This window comes from Pyxicephalus adspersus, chromosome 7 (assembly GCF_032062135.1).
Source record: "Pyxicephalus adspersus chromosome 7, UCB_Pads_2.0, whole genome shotgun sequence".
In the NCBI taxonomy this organism is placed as follows: domain Eukaryota; kingdom Metazoa; phylum Chordata; class Amphibia; order Anura; family Pyxicephalidae; genus Pyxicephalus; species Pyxicephalus adspersus.
Window position 1 is genome coordinate 24,085,346 of NC_092864.1, and position 24,431 is coordinate 24,109,776.

The following is a 24,431-nucleotide window of genomic DNA, read 5'->3' on the forward strand; positions in this document are numbered from 1 at the left end:
TATTGAACAAGTTGGAAGCCTATGTCAGCTTTTTCAGTAATTGATTGAATTGCTTTAGGTGCAGTTTAGGACATTTCTCCATTAAATAAAAGTTAGTGTTAATCACTTCAATTGCAACATATCGAAAGCCATGTGTAGCTAAACATGTAACTGTCACCAAAAAGGTGAAATCAATCAGTATCTAAATGAATTGGCTGTTGAGCTCTGTGAGCAAAATCATGTGGATAGCAGTCATGAGATGACTTTCACTGACTGAATGACAAAAGTTGGCTGAAAGAAAAAGAAATCAGAAATTTCAGAAGGCAAAGGGTAATGTAGTACCTCCATTCATGTCTCAAAGTTTTACAGTAGCACCTTTTTAATTTGACTTTGCCTGTGTCAGTTTTTCTGATCTTATGATATTCTTCTCATTACAACATACCACACACAAAAAAAGCTGTGTAAAATATGTAAAATACAAAATGTAATTAATTACATGCTTTTCCTTCTGTGGTAAATATGGTCACATGACTTACATGCACAAAAATAAAAAGCACTGCATTTCAAAGCATTTTTTTTTATCAAAATGCACCAAAGATTTAGCAAACATGTATTTTAAAAAAAATTAAATAGACTGATAAGACCTACAAAGATTATAATTGCAACTATTTTTCATGTGTTTCATATGCTGTGCTCATGGTTATAAAAGTAAAAAGCATAAAAGAAGCCTTATACTACATAATGTTGAAATTTTAACTATTGAAAACCTTATTTTCCCATGAACCATTTTAGTGCTACCAGGCTCATTTTCTTGTTCATCTTGACACACATTTTCTATAACTTGACAGTTACTGCTACCCATGCAGCAAACGAATTTTAACAAGCTGAAGCCCATGCGATAATGATTGAATAGTGCTAAAAATAATCCTATAAAGGTACGTGCAAATTCATATGATTTGTACGACAAAACCTTTAGGGTCCGGTTTGTGATTATAAGCTCATTTTATGGCCTTAGGGTGTACTACGTTGAGGTGGTCAAATGAACTGTCAAGCTGCATTGAAGTATTATCTAAAATGAAGGGCACTGCCACACATCATAGTAATGATCTACATTGAGGTACATGTCTATGTGGCCATAACGTACATTTAAAAATGATAAAATTAGCATGCATTTGACACACACGATTACTAAACTGTAGGTTTACATGCAATAAAACAAAATTTAAAAATAAAAAAAAAGCACTGGTTCTATGTATGTCCGACTTACCTGTAAACATAATTAACAAGATCCAAAAACTGTGCATTTAACTCTAGGTCTTCTGGAAAACGTTTCTCTATATAAGTCATCATTTTCACCAGCAATATAGACTTCTCTCGAAGTGTTGGTGTCTGAATGAATTAAGAAAGTAATGGTTATTAATGGCAAGTTCACAAATAGCCCAGCTATACCCTATTCTGTATCTTGATTAGCTCGAGTAAGGATTAGAATCTGTCACCCGGCTGGTTACAGATTCTACTAAAATAGTAGGTAAAGGGGAAATCTCCCAAAGTAGATACCTGAACCCATAACGATCATTATGGTTTATATCCCTGCAGACCTAAATAAGCATTCCTTTGTGGTGCAAAAAGAAGACACATTGCGCTTTTTCTTTATATTTCAGGAATTTAGCTTTAATATTGCTTAAAAGCGAAGTGTTCCTTATTGTCTCCATTGTCCCATCCACCTCTGTCTACCAATCTCCATTACATTATCATTTCACTGCTCTGTTTAACAATGGGAAAAAAAATGCAGAAAAAAAAAATCACTCAGTACAGTAGACCGTGTTGGGAGATTATAAATTTGTCCTAATAGATACATTAGTTTATTTTATTTTTTTTTAGTGGCCTGTATTGCAGCATCCCCAAACCATGTAAGTAAAGGGTTAATGGCTTACCTGATTTGCTGCCATGGGTGTATTATTTTTAAGCCATTCTTCCACTAGTTTCACTACTGCTCTAAGGATTTTAGCATCAGGAGACTTCTCAATGAGAGAAGTTAAAATGTTCTGAATAAAGTTTTTCCTCATCTCCATGCTCATTACTGCCAACCGTGTTTTCACCAAGTCCAGACTCAACATGACCAGCTCACTAGTTCCTGCTGTAAAACAATGGACAAGAAAAGAGATGTGAGTAACAATGCAGATAAGAAAAATAATAATAATGCAATAATAAGAAAAAAGGCTTGCAAAGTATATTGCAGTAGTAAACAGCACTGCAATAACTAGTGTATACAGTTCTCATCAACACTCAGAACCCCTAAAACTAATCAGACACAGACTTTACCCTGACTTTCACATGGGACAAGTAGGTTTGTCCTATGTGAATGGCTCAGAAGCTTTTGAAACTAGACAGTCAACAAAACAGCCAGGGTTTTAGAAAGGGAAAGCTGGGGGGTCAGCAATGGCAGCCTCCACAAATTACTTGTGCCCTCTAATATCATGCGGAGTATCCCCCATTTTCTGAAGTCAAGGTCTGATGACAACATCAGTTGGATGGACCCATTAATCAACAAAGTAAGAAAGTGGTGTAGAGAGTGCTTGATTCCAAAGGATGATATTTAATCCAAGATTAAGTGTGCCAATCACATATGTAGGGGTCTGTTATTTATTCCTATTTGGCCCTAGATTCAATCTGGGACACAAACCCAAAAGACCACAAAGGACCTAGAAACATGGTAGGGAATAGTAATGAAAGAAAGGTATGCATGGAACAGGTTGGATAAAAAAATAAAATAAAATTAGGAGTAGCTGTGACTGCAGTTTGTGCCACAGTGAATACTATGAATTGTTTGCACCAAATTGCAATGCAAAGGAATAAGGCCCCACCTAGTGGTATGTTTAGAGAATGGCATATTGGTAATGTAATTCCCCAAAACATAGAAACCTGTTAAAAGCATTCTAAATGGTAATGGTTTTTGTGTAAAGGAACAACAAGTGACCAAACAGGTTGGAAAATATGTCCTGCTCACTACTTACCAATGAACTTGCACCATCTAACATCTACTGCCCTCAAAGTTCTAAAACCAACCTAAAGCAAGTTACATAAAAAGCATGGAAATGTTTGGGGCTATAATCCTTTATAAATTACCTGGGTTGGCTTCAGCTGTTCCAGGAGTAGTCTGTGGGTTCAAATGCTCCCTCACCATCTTCTGCAAGGAGCGCATGAAGACCGATATTAGTCTGTCTATATAGCTGGGGTTGTTGCTGCAGGCGGACTTCAAAATCATCAGTGTACCTATTTAAATCAGATCATATATTAGCCATTATTCCTAGTGTGCACAAAAACAGCTGTATATGTGTGTAATATGATAATATATGTATAAAAAAATAGGCAATATATGAGGCTTCTAACATACACACAGGATCAAAATGTTCTTTCATTATTCTGAAGAAATTAGGAGTTCTCAATATATTCAGAATATTTTTTTCCACTTACAATAACAGATGATATAGTTTTTGATTAACTTTTTGCAAAATAACTGTACTGCATATACACATACATGATATAACATTTAGCATACTTACCCTTTAAGAAGTTGATAACATAAATGTACAGATTTGCTTTTAACAAAGAGCCTAAACTAAAAGAAAACAAATTGAGACGTTTCCCTAGAATCCCTTACTAAGTAATAAAGAAAAAGCTAAAGTTTATCAGAACCCTCAGGAATAGCACTCAAGCTTCAATAGACATAATCAAGACAGCTGGTATATAGGAGTATCCTTCCTCATCAGAGCTGGCGCACTGCATATTCCTGAGCATTTGACCTTGAAGCACTTTCAAAGAACTGATTAAATTAAACTACAATCTAAGCGTTTTCCACAATACACACTGACACCTGACAAACAGGCAATACAGGCAAGTAAAATTACACCTGTCTGTACAGATCACAGGGGAGGGCAATGAGGGACAGCTAGCATTTAAACCTTGCACAGTCCTGATCCTTTTATTTGATGGTATTACTTTTATTGACAGATGTATTTCACAAATTCAAAGCTGAACAAGTGGAATAGGAACAGCAACTTCAATCACCAAATTAATACTCAGAAAAAAATAGTAATACCATTCCCACATAGATATATACATGGTACGATTAATTATGTACATTCTAACTTTGGTATCTAATTAAAGCTAAAACCAATGTTGCCTATATTTTACATTTTGTCCATCTCCCCTCTCATCAACTTGGTAATAAACCCATGAATAAAATCTTTATGGTTTCATTATATACCTTAAGATATCACTGGGTCTCTGTACTTTTCTATATAATACAGGAAAGGCTGGGGGGGGGGGGGGGGGGGGCAGATGGAGCCACAATGATCATCTGATGCCAAGTATCCATGATAAGAAAGATTGAAATCAAAGGTACAATAGGTGTGGGTCAAGTATAGTACAGCTGAGATGGGGCTAATTGATGCTGGATGTCCTCCAGCCACAATGTGAGGCAGGCTTTATCTGGCTTGCCGCAGTTTCCAATGCACCCTGTGAGAAACTGATTGTGTGCCGTGGAAACAGAGGAAGAAATGTTAGTCCAGGAATGGAGCCTGCACAATTGTGCAATACCCAAACACTTAAAAGCTTTGCCAACTGCCATTCCTGTCCAAAGACAAGTCCCCTTATTGTCTTTGGTTCAGGTCCAAAGAGGGTAGCAGTTGTAGTAGGTTTTGTCCTGTGTATCTTTGAATGTGTTCCATAAAGGAATAAACTTTTTATTATCTCTCTAGATCATTCAGTGGCAATAGAATACTTCAAGACCAGTAAACTCAAAAAAAACATTTCCATCTATGCAATTCAATCTAATAGGACAACCCTGAATCATCATACACTGATGCTAAAAGATAGTAAGGACTCACTGCCCTACTAGAATCATTACACGGCTGTGAAAGCATTCACAAGATGGTATTCCCTTAAGCAGACAGTGTTGCTATATACTGGGGACAGGTTAGGCATTTTTTTGCCAAACTCAAGTTGTTTGAATGCAAACAGAATGTGGCAAAGTCATGCTACATTCTACTGGTGGGAGTGAGCCCATATGCACAGATCTGGTAGTCAAAATTAACTTTCTGTGCACTGACTAAAAGCTTTTGCTAACATAGTACATCCTAAATGCAAATAATCCAGTATTCATTAATATATTAGGTGGTTTTCTTTTTACACTGCTCTAGCTTGGCAAACCATCAGTCCTGTCATGAATATATTGACCACGGTTAGTTAGCACACCATTCCACAAGCTTTCATAATGAATTCTGCACTTACCAAAGAGCTGTGACGGGTTGGCATTCGTTGCTTTTTCATAATTAGTAAGACCTTCATAAATGACTTTGCCCACAGCCGCGTATAAGCACTCCAATTCTTCAAACTTGGATGCAACGCTTGAGGTGCCTGAGATAGAGTTCATGAAAACAAATAGTCAGATGTGACATGTGAACCCTGCTAACCATCCATCATACACTTTTTCCCTGCTATCAGAAAAAAAAACGACAGAAGTAGAAGACAGAAAGTTATCAGCTCAGGAATCATCAAACGTCGAAAGAACTGTCAAAAGAATGTACATTTATAGAGGTGTCAAGGACAGATAGAAACTAAAAAAATGAAGACAATATGCAATTTTCTGTCATTTCATCATACTAGCATAAAAAGATGTCAGTGTGCAATTTTTTTGTGTTCTCTACAAGGTAGAGTGCCAATATGTATTTCTTCTAATGGAAGACATCTGGCAAATGAAAAACTCATCTCCTCCAACATTATGTAGCCTTAGATGTGGATGTGTCTACATCTGGTTACCACTTGTACCCGTTTGCAGACATTATCTCTATTCTATAGGACACCCACCACAGGACAGCTAATCGTTAGTGTCCATGTCATGCAGACTATGATGTAGGCACCCCAAAACCTAGTGAAGGTTTTCATTATCATAGAGATCAGCTTTAGGAAAAGCACAGTTAAAAACTTTGTATTTAAAGATCTATTTCCAATATCTGTCAAAGCATACTCCCTATTTACTCCTGGGATTATACCAATATTCATCATTGGATAAAAGCAATAGTAACTTTTTTTTTTTTTAATAAAATACGATTTCCAATGTCTGCCAAGGCTTAGAAATACTTTGCCTTTCCTGGAATTATATTGCCACTCATTGTCAATTGACACATAGTCAAGTTAATACCCTGTATTGGAATAAGATTTAGATTTCTATCCCCCATATTCACCCCTGGGATTGCTTTAGCTTCACTCACTTTCAGATAAAAGTGAAGTTAACATTCTGGATTCTGCCTGTCATAGGCTCTTTAACACACTGTCCAGTTATTCATCAACACTAAAATTCATACAGTGTGGTTAACAATCCATTGAACCTCTAATGTTTTATATCCCCAGTAGTATGCTCTGTTTGCAAATAACCGGCAGCCATAACAGAAAAATGATAATGTTCTCCTTCCTAGCAAAATAATTAAAAATAATGTATGTTTATAAAGACAAAGACCTTACAATAACCTACAGCTAAACTACTTACATGCAGGTAAATACCTCTCCTCTTTAATTTCCCTCTAGTTTTAGAATGTGTTAGTGAGGGGGTTTACCAGTGTTTAACGGTGAAAAACTGCATTAGCCATAAAAATGATTTAAAATTATGAAACTGGTTTTGCATGCCATTTGGGAAATGCGCGCAGTCTAAGAAATCACTCGCTGTAAGAGGATTACAAATGCAATCACAGAGTGAGCTCTAAAACAAAAGGAGGAGGATGAATACTTTGTGAAAAGGGCACTTGTTCCCTCCACGTGAATATTGTAGTCTATTTTAGTATATACAATGCAGGCCTGTCTGAATATTAAGTCATTACTGAGAATTAACTAGACAGCTAAATTGCAGATTTAGGAAAACCAATGACTGTAAAAACATAGGGGTCAAACTAAATAGACTTGCAAGCTGTGATCTGTTTTAACACACCTAATTCTCACGGTGGAGTCTCTGTGTTAATTAAAGGTCAGATGCTGTGTAAACCTTGAATCCATCTACTTTAGAGCATCTATGGCACATTAGAATGAACAAAATCTGCCACGTTAGAGGTCAGAGATGCTGAATCCAAAGCAAACACACTCCGAAAGCTTATCATCACAGAAGTATCTAGCTTAGTAGATGCCTTTTCCTATACTATGTGAAAACTAAGAACACATACTGAGATGCTACCTTGTGGCACTTATAGCATAGTGAGAGCACTTTTTGAGATGCTATCCTGGGGCACTTCCAGCATAATAGAATGAGACACACACACACACTATTTTGTTACACGTAAACCCACCTGAGGACATTTGGAAAAGAGATAAGGCAAATACATACATGTTGACTTATGGAACTGCTAACCAGGTGCTGCTTAAAGCAAACCAGCAAAAACACACTGAGATACTATTGTGGCACTCATACCCATAGGGGGTAGAAGAGATGGGCTAAAATAACTTCTGATTCCAAAGCCCAGGTTCCTACTCTAGGAAGAACACAATGGAATACTCCATTGTATGCCAAACAGGGGACTGATAAAACACACATTAAAGTGAGCCTCAGTCATGCCATCCAGGCTTCTAAGATCACAGTAGGGTCATCCATTGTGGTGTTCCTGCCTAAAAAGCCCAAATCCACTAGCTTATTGTGTTCTGAAGATATGTGGGAAACATTTTATCTAGTCAACAAGAACAGCTTGCACCTTTAGAGACGTTTCAATCATGTTAGGAATGTACATTATATTACACAGTATTATCCCTTGCTCCTTTTACCCCGATGCACCAACTGGTTATTTTTGGGTGGTTACTGAAAAGTTGTTTCACAATACAGGGGCCACCACCATCTTGCAGCTTTTTTGCTTCCCAGCTTGAAAAAAGAAAAACTCTGGGGAGAACACCAATACAGTTTATGATTCCGATAAATAAATCTATTAAATTGTGTTTTTTTTTATCTGGAGTTCAGCTTTCAGGCAACATTTGCCTTTAATTCAAAACAACATAACTTCTGCTGTATCCAAGTGCCCATATACACTTTCTACCAGGTAGCCTTGCTGTATGCAATTTCTGATCAATGCAGCCAAGCCTTGGGATAGCACTGAGCCGAGCCAGGTGTAGACATCAACTGAATATTAAACAAAAACAGTGGTGTATATGTGGTCATGTGTGATCCCCAGACAAAGTGAAAGCGGTGTTCTAGAGAAGGATAGACACCAATGAAAAATGTACTTACTGGGCTCTGTAGGGAAAATGCTCATCAGCCGGGAAAGCAAAGTATGAACTGCTCGTAGGACCTTTGTGTTCCCACACGTCATGCATGCAGAAATACCCCTCTGCAGAGGTTTAAAGCTGCTGAGAATGGCTGGGTTCTGAAGAACAGTGAGCAAGAAACTCAACACTTCCAGTCCGGTGCAGATGTTGGCAAAATTTGCTTGTGCAGGTTGTTCCTGGAGATAAAATAAAAACATGGCATTAATAAATGAACAATTCGAGGAAAACATATAAATAAATGAAACTTTAAGATGGAAGAAAAACATTTATTGGCTAGTTACTGAACAGCAAGACATTTGCACATTCATTCTAAAAGTCCACCCCAAGCTTATGGTGGCAGAATAGCTTTAAAGGACACTGATTAGTAATGGTTGAATTTTAGCCCTCCTAGTGCTTTAAACAGGCTATTGTGCATATGTGTTGAGGGGTCCAAACTGACCAGGAGGTATATTAAAAAGATAGGTCTGCAAAGAACCAGCTGTGCTAATAATAGTAAAAATTGAGTGCCACTTTTTGCTGTGCAAAGTAAAAAAACAAAAAAAAAAAAACTTTTATTAGTAATGGATAGTTAAGCTCAGGGAAGTTGGTCCTTCTGGGAATTTTTTATATTCATTTTGAGAGTGGGAAGAGCTACTTTTTTGGGGAGCAGGAAATAATGAGAGATCACATCAATGGGGATACATACAAATTAGTACCTGGGGTAAGGTTAGAACCTATGACAAAATAAAAAATAAAACAAATGAAATCATAATGTCATCAAAAACAAAACTAATTTCTTTAAACAACTAATACCCAAATGTCAAATGTATAAGTAGTTCAACACATGTTCCTTCCTGTATTAGTCTAGGCCAGATGTGAGCCTAGCTGGGAGAAATTGGAAAGATATGATTCAGGAATGGGCTTTTTGGTTACACAGTGCAAATCACAGAATCACAAATCCTTAAGCAGAAATAATACTACACATACATATATTTAGATCTTTGCCTGGCATTCCACTTCAGATAAGAGGCTGTTTATAAGAGAACATGCCAAGAATAAAGCTTACTGATTCTCCTCTGGTTCTGATAGTGACCATTAATGATTTAGAGTCTAATTAATCAAAATTAGCTTCATAATAGCTCTAAATTTCACAATAAAGAAAACTGTAATTTAAAAGCAAGTTCCTGAATACTGCAATTATACCAACCAATAATGTCACACATTAAAAAAGGAGAAAAATACATGAATTCATATAATGGCCTATTGTTCTTTGAGTACAGAACATTTCCCCGTGGTTAAATTGCACTTGCTGCAGAAATCAGAGAAGGGATTTTTGCAGCTAATTATAGGGAGCTTGTTATGTATGAAAATCAATGGCTGGGCAAATGAAATGACTTCTAATACTTCAACACTGACTGGGTTTCACAGAGGATGCAGGCTAATGGCTGGAGTCTTTACTGTGACATCTGTGACATTTTACCGCTGCAGCCACAAAAATAAAGTGAAAAATGTTTATTGGGACAGTAAAGTTCTAATTTTAATCCCCATACTGCCTTCCGCTGAAAGGTCAGAGAACCAAATGTTGAGAATGTTTTTCATTCTTCAAAATATGAAAAAGAAAAAGGAATGAGACAAATGCCCCACTAAGAAAATCAGCATAAAACAAGCTCTTTCCTATAATCAGATGGTTGGCATAAAAAGATAGCCCACTCCACTCTTGATTCGCCAATAGTAAGTTTTTTGTCACACTCACTTTTTTTTATAACTATGCCCCTAAAAATATAGATGTGTAATGCAGTCTACTTACAACAGTCATAAGAAGCTTATCAAACCACTGAAGCTTCAGCTCAGATTTGGGCCACATGTCGGCACGCAAGGCAGTTTTTAGAAGGTTGACACAGCGACGTGACAGAAGCTCTCCAGGAGAGCCAGCTGTGTTTGAGTTGTCATTCACCTAGGAATAAAATGAAAAAAAGGTTAAGTTTGGGGATTATGTACTTGCATACTTTATGGGTTGTGGGTAAAAAACAGAGAAATTTAAAAGTTACTTCTTACAAAAAAAAATAGGGAGAACTTTTGTTTTTATTTCATTTGCTTGTAAAAACAATACATCCACTATATTGCAGAACTCTACTGCAGTACCTGGCATGCAATTCTAATGAGGAAATTCACCACGGTGTCCGTGTGCTGCTTCTCAATGGGTTTAGTAATGACAGCATCTGCTCCAGGAAGGGACTGGCTGCGGCCAAACACCTGAAAAAAAACAAAAAAAATTAAAATCCGGACATCAGGGTTCCAAAACAGGGAACAAATCCCAGCATATTCCAGGTGAATCCGACCAGATCGACAACACCAATAAAGGAGAGAATATAATAAAACTGCAAGTAAACAGGCTTACTGTGCTGATTCCCCCTGTGGCTGTTCTGAAACGCTTCACCTCCTGGCTGGCATCGGTCATACTCCTCTTCACACCACCCGCACCAGAGCTTCCACCTTCACCACTGCCATTTGCATCCATGTCAGAATCAGGCTGCAGGGAAGCAAATCATATTTAGATTTTACAAATATATTATTAAAAAAAAAACAATCTAGGAAAGCACTTTATAAATCTTATGTGACGGAGTTATTTCTACAATGGGTTTATTGACAATAACTTTATTGTACACATGCATAGGGGGACTAGACTTTTTTCTGTATTTTTTTTTTTAATTTGTTATATTTTCGTCAAAAATAAACAAAAAGAACTTTTTCGTTTTGTTTTTTTGAGCCTTGCACATGTTTTGTTCCTTGACACTAAAAAGTTGTAAACATAGGGAATGAAAACAGAAATAAATAATCATTTCTATTTTTAATTCTTTTAAAACTTAAGAAAAAATTTGGGGGTTTATTTAGGTGTGCAATTTTTAATTTATTTGCTCAATGTGCAATATTCATTCATGTACATTCAACTAAAGTTTAATCTTGGTCATAATACATAAACAAAATGCAAGTAAAACACTGCACTTCCATTAAAAAACAGCTCAATTCACTTTTTATTTCAACATTGTTTCTTTAATGTCTAATATCACTACATTCCTTAAACCAGAAATCCAGAACACATACCTGATCCTTTATCCTTTGCAGTTCCCATTTGATGACAACTTCTGCTAGATCAACAGCCAGCTTTCTCTGCTCAATGGTGACGCTGGGAGTGAAGCCCAGGCGCTGCATTGCACTAACCATGTGTTGTACAAGACTATGCCGCACTGGATAGTAAACCTGGAAACAATGGGATCAATCCGAATGTAGAACGTTAGTAGACTGCACAACAGGACCGAAGCAACGGTCAGGTGTGTACCCTCTCCTACGTCTTTTTGTAAGTTTTGAAAAAATATATTCTTTTTGTCATAAATTATAAAAACAAGCTGTAACATGATTGGTAGCGTTTAAAGATGGATAAATCAATCTGCAAAGCAGACAAGTCCCCCCCCCCTTTTATTTTGGCTAACCTCAAATGTTTTATGTGCCTATATATGCCTAAGCAAATTTGTTGGATATGCAGAAAATCATAACTCATGAATACCTGGAATCTTGAATGGCACAATTCTCAAGGCACGATTATACATCATCAGCAAGTTTTAAAAACTGACAAAGCATGAAAAAAAGATAAGTGCCAACCTGGCCAGTTTCCAAACCAATCTGATCATCTTTAGCTAGTGTTCAAGCACACAGACGATTTCATTCTCTTTTTCACCTACTGTGATATTTTTCAATAGATTCTTTTAACTGTTCACCTTAAAATGCTGCACAATTAGATGCAGGATGTGCACCAGCTGGGGGACAGTGTGTCCTTCCTCCACAATTATCTTTCGTGTCCAGTGAGTCAGCATTTGATGTCCATCCTCCATGCGGGCAGGAACTGCTGGAGTGAGGATGGCCATGGCTTGGCGGACAATTGCTCGCGCTTCCATTGCATGTGCCTTCAGGAGACTGTGGAAAACCTGAAAAGGAAAAAAATATCCCATGAACAAAGAGCAGTCAGCAGGGGAGGTGATAAAGCATCACTGTCATCTCTTTACCTGTGCTTTTTATTTAACTGTGACGGCATAGCAACTCTCAATTGTAATAATATAGCTAAAAGAGATTTATTACCGATAGTACTTGTGTGATCATAATGACAAGTTTTAATTGCTATACTTCATGACAAGGCATATGTAACATACCAATATGATGAGCAGAAATATAGACAATTTATTTAGCAGGACAATAAATACTTTAGGTACAGTAAAAGTTAGGTTCCTTACTTTTATATAATTTTCATTTATTAACCTCCCTGGTGGAATTAATAATTAGTATTTTTAAATCTTAAAAGCGGTACTTTTAAAAATGTGATTTCAAATTTCCCGCCTGGTCCCGCCTACCAGCCCCACGGTCCCACCACCCAGCCCAAGGCATGCAAGCAGATGCCCGGCCGGCATCTGCTTCACCTGGCCTTGTGTCCCCAATGTTCACACGCCAGGGATGCAGATGCCGGCAGGCATCGCTGGAGGACCCCGCTGGAACCAGGTTGGATTTTAAACCTCCCTGGCAATTCCACCACAAGTGTGGCTTGGGGTTACTGCTTTTGGCACAGAAAATCAACCCCAAGCCACACTCGGGAATACAGCCAGGGAGGTTTAAAAAGAACTACCAGGGGAACATATACAGACAACACGCTTCAGCAAATGGTTTTAAGGGAAGTTATTTATTAGGCTCTTAAACAATGCTAGGAATATTCGTTAACAGTATACCATTTACCTAACATTCCATAATTGTCAGAGACTCTGGCCTGCAGTCAACCAGTTCTGAGTGGCACTATGGAGGTAGGTCGCTGGCTTCTGACTGCATAGAAAATGTTTCCTTTTTTTATCTTTCTACTACCTCTGAAAGTCTCAAAAGACTGCACACACAAAGCTCCTAGTCAGCAAGGATAGAAGAAGTAGAAGGAGGGCATTCCTTGGAACTGGTCATCACAAGAACAAGAAAGTTCTTGTATAGGGGAAAAGGTGGCAGGCTCTAAGCACAAAGATACTCTGCTGTTATCTTTTTTTCAGGCAAGTACCAAGTTAAAAAATAGGAAGAGACACAATGCAACACCTGGAAATTAGTACAGCAGTTAAAATTTTGATTAATAAAACAATTTATAGTAAAATCAGGTCTTTACCTGCAGAACAATCTTCTTGTGTATGGCAAATTTAGAGATGATATGTGCGAGGAGAAGATGGCCACTGTATTTGCATGCTGGGTCTACACAAGCCTTAGACAGGAGACATGGCCAAGCGAAGGTCATGAGTCGCCTCAGTTTGCTGTTGCGGTTTTTGTTGTTGTCATGGATGTGATGAGGGGCATGTTCCACCAGAAGTGTAGCAAACTGCAAAAGGTAAATTCTGAGGGAGTCCAGCATATCAGTCTGTTTCTCAGGGTCTAAAACCTGAAAAGAGTAAAAGCATTAACCTAAGTATAGTCCAGTACAGATCATACAAACATGACATAAAATGCATGTCATAGGTGGGGACAAAAGAAAGCCAGTGCCCGACAATACCTTAGTGATAAAAACACTAGTGATGCTCTCTTGGTTATCTCCTTCAGGGTTTGGTGGGCCCAAGAGTTGTTCCCCTTCATTTTTCTCAAAGCTGTATAGAAATGCTGGGTTCAAAATATGCTGCAGAACCTATGAGGAACAAATTATAAGATATTAATATTAGTGCAAACAGTAGAAGTAAATTCTGCCAGGTTATTCCCCAAAAAAGGTCTAATTTAAGCTGAAGAAACGTGATACCTGGTTACAATAGGTAACTGCAAAACAATGTATTTTAATAAAATTGCATACCCTTACATATAGTTTATAAATGCAAGTTAAAAACCTAAAGATTATGGACTTTAGCATATGAAATAGGTTATAGGTCAAATTCCTGTGCAAAAATGTATATTGCGGGCTTTAAAATATTGTCTAATATAAAAAGCTAAAAAAACACAAAGGTTATAAATGAAGGCTGAGGGGGTATTGCATTACAGTTTGGTAGTTTTCGATGTCCTATGGATTTGGCACAAAAACAATGCACTGTTCTGTGTTGCCATAACTTTTGAAGCACTGCCCCTCCATCTATTTAGGTTTTTAAATCCGAGGTCAGCTGCATCCCTAAATTAACATTCTTTTATAATACAATAAAAAAAAAAAAAAAAAATCCTTGTTTTTAGAGTCTGGAAAATCACCTTAGCTTTAAGCTCATCACCAAAGTTAGAATCATTAAATTCAACAAATCGGAAAAAGAGTGCTCTCTTCTGGGCTATGCTGTATGTCTTGGGAATCTCTTCCTCCATATACTCCTTCAGGAAAGTCATGTTGCACAGGAAACGCCCAGTAAAAGCTCGAAGTAACTGGAAAAGCAGTTCAATGTCCCCAAAATTGCGCCTGCGAAAACCAAAGAATCGCAACTCAATAAATCTCTTGGCACAATATAATGAGCTTTATATTACTACAATCACAAATCTGCAGCCTTACTTGCAGTAGCTGAGAAGACAAAAGGCCAGAAGTTTGGGTTCCTTCCAGTTTGTTGCCACCATGTTGTCTTTCCGATGTCGCTCTTGAAAGGCATCGCTTACCCACACACGTCTTAAATGACTTACCAGTGAATGCTGGTTAGCCAACCAATTTTCATCATTCTTTACTATAATGCTGATTATCTAGAAAAAAAAACAAAACAAAGGAAATTAAGTATATTATCCTTTACTAGGTTAAACAAAAGAATGCAGTACATTGAAAAATGCCAATATTCACTTAGAACAGTAGGTTAACCCTATAAAAATTATAAATGATAAAATGGAAACAAAGGACATGAATCACAAAAAATCTACTCCTAAATGGATTATTCATCATATGCCCTTGAATAAGACCACACTTACCTTAATGGCCTGAAACTGCAAGTCCAGTCGCATTGTTGTAGTACTAGTGCTGGGGGAACCAGGCCTCACCGTGGCTTGTGTCACACCAGGCATGAGAAGGGTAATAAACCTGTTTGGATTAGCAGCCAGTACATCTCGTAATGGTTTGGCATCCTTGTGCTTTAAGAAGCTCTGTAAATGTAAACAGAAAATGATCTGGGTATTCCATGTTCTGAATCACTGCAGATGTTTTTCCCTTCCCAGATGGGCAGATTGAGTTGGCTAACAATATAGGGGGAGCATATCAGCAATGTCAACTTTTTAGGCACCCTCATTTTAAACTACTGGGGCAGGGATGTCCAACGTCATTTCTTGAAGGCACACAAAATAAGGTTTTTGGGCAAAACATCAGGAACACTGCCATGTCTAGGTGTATTCACATCTCTGCATTTTAGTAGCAATGTGCCTTTCTTAAAAAAATAACAAATGTCCATGGGGCAGAATGAGAATGTACGTGTAACATAGAAGTGTTAGGGTAAAAATAAAAAAAAAATCTAAAGTAGATGCCAACAGTACTTGCCAGCCATTTCTATTTAGAGCTAACCACCTACATACAGATCAGTGAAAGCTAAAGTTACCAACACCAACTGGGTGTTAAGTAAAGCCATGAACCAGAACACAGTAAAGGAAATATGCACTTAAGGAAGCCAGAAATAACTTTCTTTCACACAAAAAAAGGAAAAGTTACCTTTCAAACATAAAAGAAGCTTGTTTCCAAAGAGAAAACTGAAACCTTACCATAAACATTCGACTCCACTGCGGATCATTCAGTGTAGCTTCCATCATAAAAAGCTCCACAGTCTGAGATGGGTGTCTGGTCAAGAACTTTATCAAAGGCTCTCTAAATGGACTTCCAGCCTGAAGATGTTAAGATTAAAATAAAACACAGATCAGTCACAGAACAAAAGCAATCCTAGAGCTCAGTTTTAACCCAGTGACTGGATATGCCTGCTATAGTACGAAACAACAAGTTAGTTTTACATTGAAACGTCTAGAATGGCCATGACAATGCAATCACAATGATGCCGCTGATCACTATGTGTGTGGTAATATGTTAAGAATATCTGCGCCTCTGTAACGAAGTACAGGGATTCAGACTACAGGAACATGAACGAGCAAAAGATTTCCAGGTAAACATAACCCAATGCTTTAGATTTCAGTTTCAGAAATAAGGTGTACATTCTTTACTATAGAAGCCACATCCCAGCCTTCTATACCGGATTGTAGGCAAATGAACATTTGAAAACCAATATACCTCAATTAACATAGCCCGTTCAGTCTTCATTACAACCTCCAGTAATGGCTTAACTAAAGTCTGAGGTGCAGCCGGAATAAGGTGGAATAGGTTGATAATTGCAGAACAAATCTTCATTTCCTGTGAAAAAGAAAATAGGTAGCTCACGTTAAAAAACAACATTTTTAGATCTGAAACTCAAATAACCCTGCTGATCATTGTGAATTAAAGAAGAAAAAGTTCCTGTTGTCCATAACAAAACAAATTTCAGGTGCATTTTAGATTAAATAAAAACAGAGGGATTTTGATTGGCTGCCATAGGTAACAAGAACAGTGCTTCCTTTCACTTTAATAAATCAGACCTAACACCATTACACTGATGCCATCTTTTTAACAGGTTAAATAAGGCACAATGGTTATAAGCAAAATACGTAAAAACTGATGGCTTTGACGTTTATGCAAACCCCTCGGCTGTAAATGTTCTATTCTGCTTAAATTAGGTTTGCAGAAATCTGGCTGCTGATGATGGGATAAGGGAATATAGACTTTCCACTGACCAAAATTGGATTTTGTTAAACAGTCTGCTCTAAGGGAGATGGACAATGTTGAAACACAATTAAAATGTATCAAAATTCACCAAGGAAATAAAGTGGCAAGTCAGAACAGGAATTAGAAAAAATGTTCCCAGCACTTTACAGGCAAGAACCAAAGGAAGGGTCCCGAGCGTTTTAGGATATTTTTTGAAAGTCAAAAATACAGTGTTGGTGGCTGCCACTCCCTAACTTATGGAATCGCCAAAAGTCCACCGTGGCACCAGAACTGCTTTTCTGAGATGAGCAGGGGCAGCCTTAACCCATCTGATCTAAGGCTACAAACCAGTGTTTAACAGCTATCTATATATTCTCTTTAGTCTTCTAAATATAACATCTTTCTAGATAGGGTTTCTTTAGTTTAATAAATATAACAGCTATCTAGATAAGTTCCCTTTAGTTTATTAAATATAAAACCAAAAGTGATTCTTTAAAAATTAGAAAGTGTTTCCCAAATTGGTCCCCAATGTTCATGTTTCCTTAACAAGGATGGTATGAATAAAACTTGAGGCCAAAATGAAGCTGCTACTAATATGATTTTACTGTGGAAGATAAGTTGCTACTGGCAAAGAGCTGTACATAATTGGCCTGCTTCTTCCAGAGCAAATCACAAGGGCGTATTTGGTTTGAGTCACCGACTGTTCACAATCTTTTTTTTTTTTTTTTTTTTTTTTGTGTGTGTGTGTATTGCTGGGATTACACCACCACTGTGCAATTAATCATGAACAGTTGAGGAAACACTGCACAGTCAGTTGTAGACAATAATGATATAACACTGAAAATCAACTAAGTTTGAACTTGTCACCTATGACCACTATACCAAATACTACCTAAATATACGACAGACTATCACAGCATCTTGTATAACATTCATGTACATGGTTTTGGTGTGCTACTATCAATGGGCCTCCTAGGTGTGCATATTTACTGCACGGTGTTATCACGTTTTGGTGTGTTGTGGGACCCATAATGAAATATAAAAAAAGAACCAGTCTTACTTGTTCTTATGATGGGATCAAAAGCTAAAACCCAATGAATAAAATTTCATAGACGTATATATGAATGATTTATATCAGCCTGCTTATTTAGCTTTACTATGTTTAATCCTAGTGATGTCTGGCTGTTGCAGCCATATTATTTACCTAACCTAACACAACCCCCTCCTAGCTTGTGAGACTGCATAACTGTGTAGAAAAACAGAGCCACGTAGTTAAAAGGAACAAAAATAAGTATAGGACTTTGTTATTTGAAGATAACTATATGGCTTTGTCATGTTCAGAAGATAATAAAAAAAAAATTCTGCAAAGTAGTCAACAGGGCAGACCACTGTCCCTAGACATTCAAACTGAGGAGTAAAAATCAAAATAAGCAAAAGAGAAAATACGACCAAAAGTAAACCACAAAATATAATAGTTTTTATAGGAAAATTTGATAACTAAATGGGAAGGGCTATTGTTAAAGAAAGGTTTGGAGAACACTGCAGCAATTAGTTAACTGAAACCTACAAAGCTTTTGAAAACCTTATTGTACAGTTAAAGCCATGCAGGTTGTTAACAGATATTAATTTGTTATTACAACAGGTGCCACAAACAAACAATTAATGACTGCACACAACAATTGAAAGTTACAAAAGCACACAGGCTCTTACACGACACAATAAATACATTTGAATTTGGTGACCCTCGTACTTGTCCTTGTGCACCCTTTATCAGGCTTATCCGACCCAATGATGTTATCAAAGCAGCAAAGGTAGGAGTTTTTTTTATCATGTGGGTATCATTTAGGAGAAGTATACAGGATTGTCCTAAAATGCACCTGCACTACCTCGCTTTCAGCTTTGTTCGTTGTAGGGTGATTGGGGTTAAATTAGGATTATCAACAGAAAATAAAATCAAGGCTGGACAAAATGGAAATCTTTTCTTTATAGGAACAGAAAGGGCAACCCCAGATTTTCTAAGAGTAGACCAACTAAATTGGAACAAAAAAAATTAGCGCACAACTTCTTATGGGTTACCAGCTGGCTTTACCATGAACTGGCCCTTAAAGTGTGCATATATATATATATATATATATTTTTTTTTTTTAAACTCAAAAAGTTACAAAATTTAAGAGCAATGCAGACCAATCCAGAAGCCAGCATGCATGATTATGTAGCCATATCACCCCACAATCACATAAAAAAGTCAGAAATGTAAAATCAACCAGAACTTTCCATGTCCATCTATCTGGATTCTGGTATTAATACAGTAACAGTACTGAACCATACAGGCATGTTTGACCCACTATTGATACCTGTTTGGGGCACAGTCTAATTTAGGTAAAATATATTTGGCCATTTACTTGTGTGTGGTGCTGAAACCAGGCTTTTGTATATACAGCAACACTATACACAGTATTCAATAAACCAGAATAGCAATGCCAATCCAACTTATCAGCAGGTGAGAATAGCTGAAATTAAAGTGATTCAGATGCACTAGGGACCATCCATTTACACTTACCTTTTAATCACCCCCTTTGTCGTTGGGAATCGGGTAAACAATCATTTAAAAATAATTATGACAAAAGGAAAATGAAGCCATCACATATAGCTGGAAGTCAGAAGGTTGCCTTCAAATTATACCAAAACTGTAAACAGCTGAAACCAGACTGGATGCCATGTGCAATGCTTCATTTTTCTTGCCAAGGTCACCAAAGAACAAGTCTGAGGATACCGTTTGTATGTTAAACAATAGACCATGACGACAACTTCTGGACAGCTCCAATTCTCACCTCTACCCCTTCCATGGCAGGCTGGACCAAAAAAAGATGACAGTGAGAATTTAAAGTGTGTGGGTGTATACTATACATATAAGAACCAGCCTTCAGCCATTGTGTTCACTAAGACACCCACACCGGTAGAGAAGCTCAGAGTATTTGTAACAAATATATCCAAGTAACACATTAAAGGGACATGACTCCAGAGATACTCACACATTTATATTACAGTGAACCAATACACCACAAAACATACAAAATGTTATTTTTAATGAGTAAGCAAAGCAATAGGAAAGTTCAATAAACAATGGTATCTAATCGGAGATCATCTCTTAACTAGGCAAGAACTGGACATCTAACCGATTGGCATGGTTTTCAGCACTCACTTATTTTGCACTGCCCTGTTGTATTATAAGCATGGAATGTAAATTGAGCTTCTGAGATTATTACCAAAAGAGCAATAAGAAACAGAGTTACTGTTGACCAATGGATGTGACAAGGTTACTTCAATTCAAGGTCAATACATACTTATTATAAATATATTATATATTGTGTTAATGTGATGGCTGGTTGCATTTTCTAATAAAGAGTCAAAGAATGAAGCTTGGTGTTTACAGAAAATATAAAGTTTTGCATATAAAACTTTAGATGATTATATGAGCAGATCTTTTGATTGTATTTCTATTTTCACTAAAATAATGTGAATTTTAGTATCATATGAATTGACCAGCTCTGTGGCATCTTTACTTAAAAATGTGTTTTCCATTTCATTCCAGATGTCATGAGCCATTCCTCATGTTGCTTTCCTACTAGTTCTAATTGAGGAAGATTAGAAGATGATCACTATGGCATACATGGGTCTGGGGATGGTGACTATAAATGAACGCGCTTTCCATTATGTGGCCTAATAGAGAATCATTAGTCATAAACCTGTAGTAATACATAACCTACAAAGGAACGGTCAAAGGAGAAAGGCATAAAACAAAAAGGTATATGTTTCTGTTAAGCAGATGAAAATATGGCACAGTATAGAATTTTATAAGGAAAAAAATTTTTTTGACAAACAATCCAACACTTTGACTTGAGCCCCCCCCCTAGAGAATAACTGCAAACACAGTGTACAGGAATAATGCAAACTCAGAATTGGGGCAGAATTCTAAACACAGAGATGATGTTGGTATTCAAGGGTCACACGAACTGAGCTTGTCAAGATGCGTGGCACTACAAAAACATTTGAGCCCATGATTGTGACAGTAACAACAAGAGCAATAAGATGTATAGCAGAGAGGTAGGGAGCCAGGGATAAACATATTCAAGCGACATCCTAGGTTCTAGAGATTCTTCTGATCAAGGTAATTTAAAAGAAACCTGTGTTTGATTAAAATTTTCTGAACCAGTGGTTGCCAACCTTTTTCAGTCCCGCGGACCACTAAAATTACCGGAACCTGACCACGCATGTGTGGGAAGCCGAGTGTCAAAAGAGCAGAAACCTCCCCCATAGTGACATCATTGTGACTTAACCCCGCCCACTCTCCCATCACTGATCTAAACCTGCTCAGGGACACAACCCGCCCACTTGCCTGAACCTGGGACTTGTACGGGGGACGTGGCACGCGGCTCTGGCCAGTGCACCCCGCCAGCGAGGTCCTTCTGACCCCGCTCGGTGGTGCACCGGCCAGAGACGCAGACCAACAAAATTGGTTGGCGACCGCTGTACTAAACAGTCATCAGACATAAAAAGCAGGAAATTGCAGATGTCTGCACAAACATTTGCATGTCATTTAGAGCACCCTAGGATCCATTGAAGCCTAGGGTGCTTTAATATGCAAGTTGCATAGTAGACACCTGCATGTATTTCTTGTCTTGCGAGTACACAAGTCTTAAGGTGAAATACAATGGAGGACGGTATAGTGATCCGCTGCAACATGAAAGGGTCTGCATGAAAGGGTCAATGACCTGAAAAAAGTTTGAAGACCAGAAGTGTCAGTTATCTATTTTTGCATACTTGTGTCAGATATAGGAGACTAAGTATTGAATTAAGGGGGTCAAACCGGATGGTAGGGAAAAAAAGGAAAAGAAATAAGGTTATATTTCCAAGGCTGCTGTATTTGGTTACATATATCAACAGAGCTAATGAACTGCACTTATCCTTTAAAGCCAGACGGTACTTATGTCCCCAATCAAGAGTGAGATAACGCCAATCCCATTATTAGCTGCTTGTCTGGTGTTCTGTAAACACAACCTGAACACCTCTAATAAACAAACTTGTTCTCATCCAAAAGTTGCAAAAATCAATTACTGTGTGTATTTTTATTCCCTTTCCTCTAGGTGAGAGCTCGCTCTCAGTGCAGACTGCAAGAGATAACATGCCTCTTAAATTGCACTGCCAATAAGTTATATCACTTGGAAGCAGACAACAACGGGATGTAATATGGCGGAGATACTGGACAAAATGCCAGAAAGTTCTGTACTTACATTGCCTTCACTTCTTTGTCCTCCTTTGTGGGTGATCACTACAACTTCCATCCATTTACGCAGGTGTTGCTGTGAGGACAAAGAGCAATTCTGAAGATTAGCAACATACCAGGGTACCAAGTTGGAACACAATGTCAAGCTACTTGTAAAGGTTTATTGAAACTCTAATATAAACCATACATTTCGTTTTTCAGAAATACACTTAAATAATATTAAATACATTTTGATTGAGTGCACACCTCTAAATAAACCATATTTAAAATAAGTCAATACAAACAGGAATTCGGGTTTGAAGAGTTAACTATAGGTTGTAAGTTTACCTATTAGCATCTTATAAGTCTGTTGGTCACCAGAGGCAAGAGCTATTTCTTAATTCCTTAGCTACCCCATATCCATCTATTCACCATTATTAAGGGATCTCACATATTCTTGTTTATGGTACACTGTACAGATCACAATAGAACTATTATTTGCCCAGATACAGAGGGATATCAGAGACCCCCAAGAGGAACATTTTATTTTTAATGAAAGTAATGCCAACCATCTGCTACAGTCATTACCACAAATGTAAAAACTAACATACTAGATGTAAAGGATGTACGAGAGAGAACCAACCGGAATACAGGCAAAGTTACTGACAGAGGCATTAACCCTAGTCCACAGTATCAGAAAAACAAAAAACATTATTGGGCAAAATTTAAATTGGGAAAATGTTGCATCCTACAGCTTTACTGCAAACATTGGGCCCCTATTGTTGCTTCCCACGGGGAACTATAGTGTTTTGGTCAGGTTTGGGTAGTTATCTTTTCTGTTATAAAGATTTACATTGATATGTCCCGATGCTAAAGTAAAAAGCTCAGCCTTCATGCTTCAATACCTACAGCAACTAAATAATTTAACTATTTCCAGGAAATTAATGCCTAGGAGTAGTTAGCAATCCTAATCTAAAACCATAGAATTAAAAATATTTTTCCTCTTACCATCATCTGATCACAAAACTTATCATTAAAAGAGTTAGGGAACAGCCGGGTGACAGAGGTCAAGCGGTTCACAACATTGAGAGTCAGGCTCCGATAGTCTCCTAGCATCATCAGTAGGGGTCTCATGTGAGTATGGATCTGGTCTACCTCTATGGTGGCTCCCTCCAAAAACTGCAATAAAAAAAATACATATTTGGTTAAAATGGTTTTATGAAAAACATCCATCTAGAAGTGCCAGTCACTACCTCAGGTAAAACTACTAGAATTGAAAACAGGTAAAGTGACCAACCACCTCCCCATGGATCTGTGTTACACATTCCCAAACTAGAACTGAAGAGTTCTTTAGCGACTTCAACAAAGCTTGCAGAAAGCTTGCTGTACTCACAGCTCTTACACAAGCTAAAGCTCATGAGAGCAAGACAACCTCCCTGGCAGTTTGAATATTAGGTATTTTTAAATGTAGAAGCGGTACATTTAAAAATACTTAGTATTTTAAATTTCCTGCCTGATCCTGCCTCCCAGCCACATGCAGATGCCTGGCATCTGCTTCCCCTGGCCTCACGTCCCCAACGTTCACACACCAAGGATGCAGGTGCCAACCGGGCATCAGCAGGTTACAGATGGCGGGCACCGCTGGAGGACACGGCAGGCACCAATTACCAGGTAAGCTTTTTGAACTCCCTGGCAATTCCACCCCGAGTCTCGCTTTTGGTACTGAAATTTCACCCCCAGTCACACTAGGGATTACCGCCAGTGAGGTTAATATGCAAAAGATAGGGCAACTAAATGCAGATCATACTGTGCAACCCAATGAATCAGAATTTGCTGTATTCTCTTGTTTTATAGTCTTTACGTAAGTATGGCAGGCAAAAAGCAAGCACTACGAATATAATTTACTCGAAAACTCCTTTAGTTTAGGGCCCTTTCAGACCCAAGGAATAAGTTTTCATGGTTTTCCCTGCTGTGCAGATGGAAGAGGCTAACCACACCATGGGCAACCATATTTGCATACATCTATGTCTAAAACGCAACCACACAACCAAAAGTGAATGGCAACCAATCTGCTTCAGATGCTTGCAAAAAATATTCCCCCTCCCCCCATTCACTTTAATGGGAGCTGCTGGGAAAGATCAAGCCCCCAGCAGAATGCTACAGTACAGTGTGGATCAGAAGTGGCCTTAA

At 37.8% G+C, this 24,431-nt stretch overlaps 1 protein-coding gene across 1 annotated transcript in view; it reads right to left on the bottom strand.

Annotated features, from left to right (window-relative positions):
• The window catches only part of TRRAP (transformation/transcription domain associated protein), a 94,672-nt gene that overhangs the window by 45,177 nt on the left and 25,064 nt on the right, over positions 1 to 24,431 (bottom strand). The window contains exons 26-45 of the mRNA XM_072419071.1: positions 23,250 to 23,420; positions 22,270 to 22,338; positions 19,810 to 19,830; positions 16,472 to 16,591; positions 15,955 to 16,074; positions 15,178 to 15,348; positions 14,777 to 14,958; positions 14,488 to 14,686; positions 13,817 to 13,945; positions 13,439 to 13,705; positions 12,030 to 12,236; positions 11,359 to 11,514; positions 10,655 to 10,786; positions 10,399 to 10,509; positions 10,064 to 10,210; positions 8,240 to 8,453; positions 5,272 to 5,397; positions 3,106 to 3,252; positions 1,914 to 2,116; positions 1,247 to 1,368 (exon numbers count right to left, since the gene is read on the bottom strand). Of these exons, the coding sequence (XP_072275172.1) occupies positions 1,247 to 1,368; positions 1,914 to 2,116; positions 3,106 to 3,252; positions 5,272 to 5,397; positions 8,240 to 8,453; positions 10,064 to 10,210; positions 10,399 to 10,509; positions 10,655 to 10,786; positions 11,359 to 11,514; positions 12,030 to 12,236; positions 13,439 to 13,705; positions 13,817 to 13,945; positions 14,488 to 14,686; positions 14,777 to 14,958; positions 15,178 to 15,348; positions 15,955 to 16,074; positions 16,472 to 16,591; positions 19,810 to 19,830; positions 22,270 to 22,338; positions 23,250 to 23,420 (3,014 nt within the window). The remainder of the gene's footprint in view (positions 1 to 1,246; positions 1,369 to 1,913; positions 2,117 to 3,105; positions 3,253 to 5,271; positions 5,398 to 8,239; positions 8,454 to 10,063; positions 10,211 to 10,398; positions 10,510 to 10,654; positions 10,787 to 11,358; positions 11,515 to 12,029; positions 12,237 to 13,438; positions 13,706 to 13,816; positions 13,946 to 14,487; positions 14,687 to 14,776; positions 14,959 to 15,177; positions 15,349 to 15,954; positions 16,075 to 16,471; positions 16,592 to 19,809; positions 19,831 to 22,269; positions 22,339 to 23,249; positions 23,421 to 24,431) is intronic.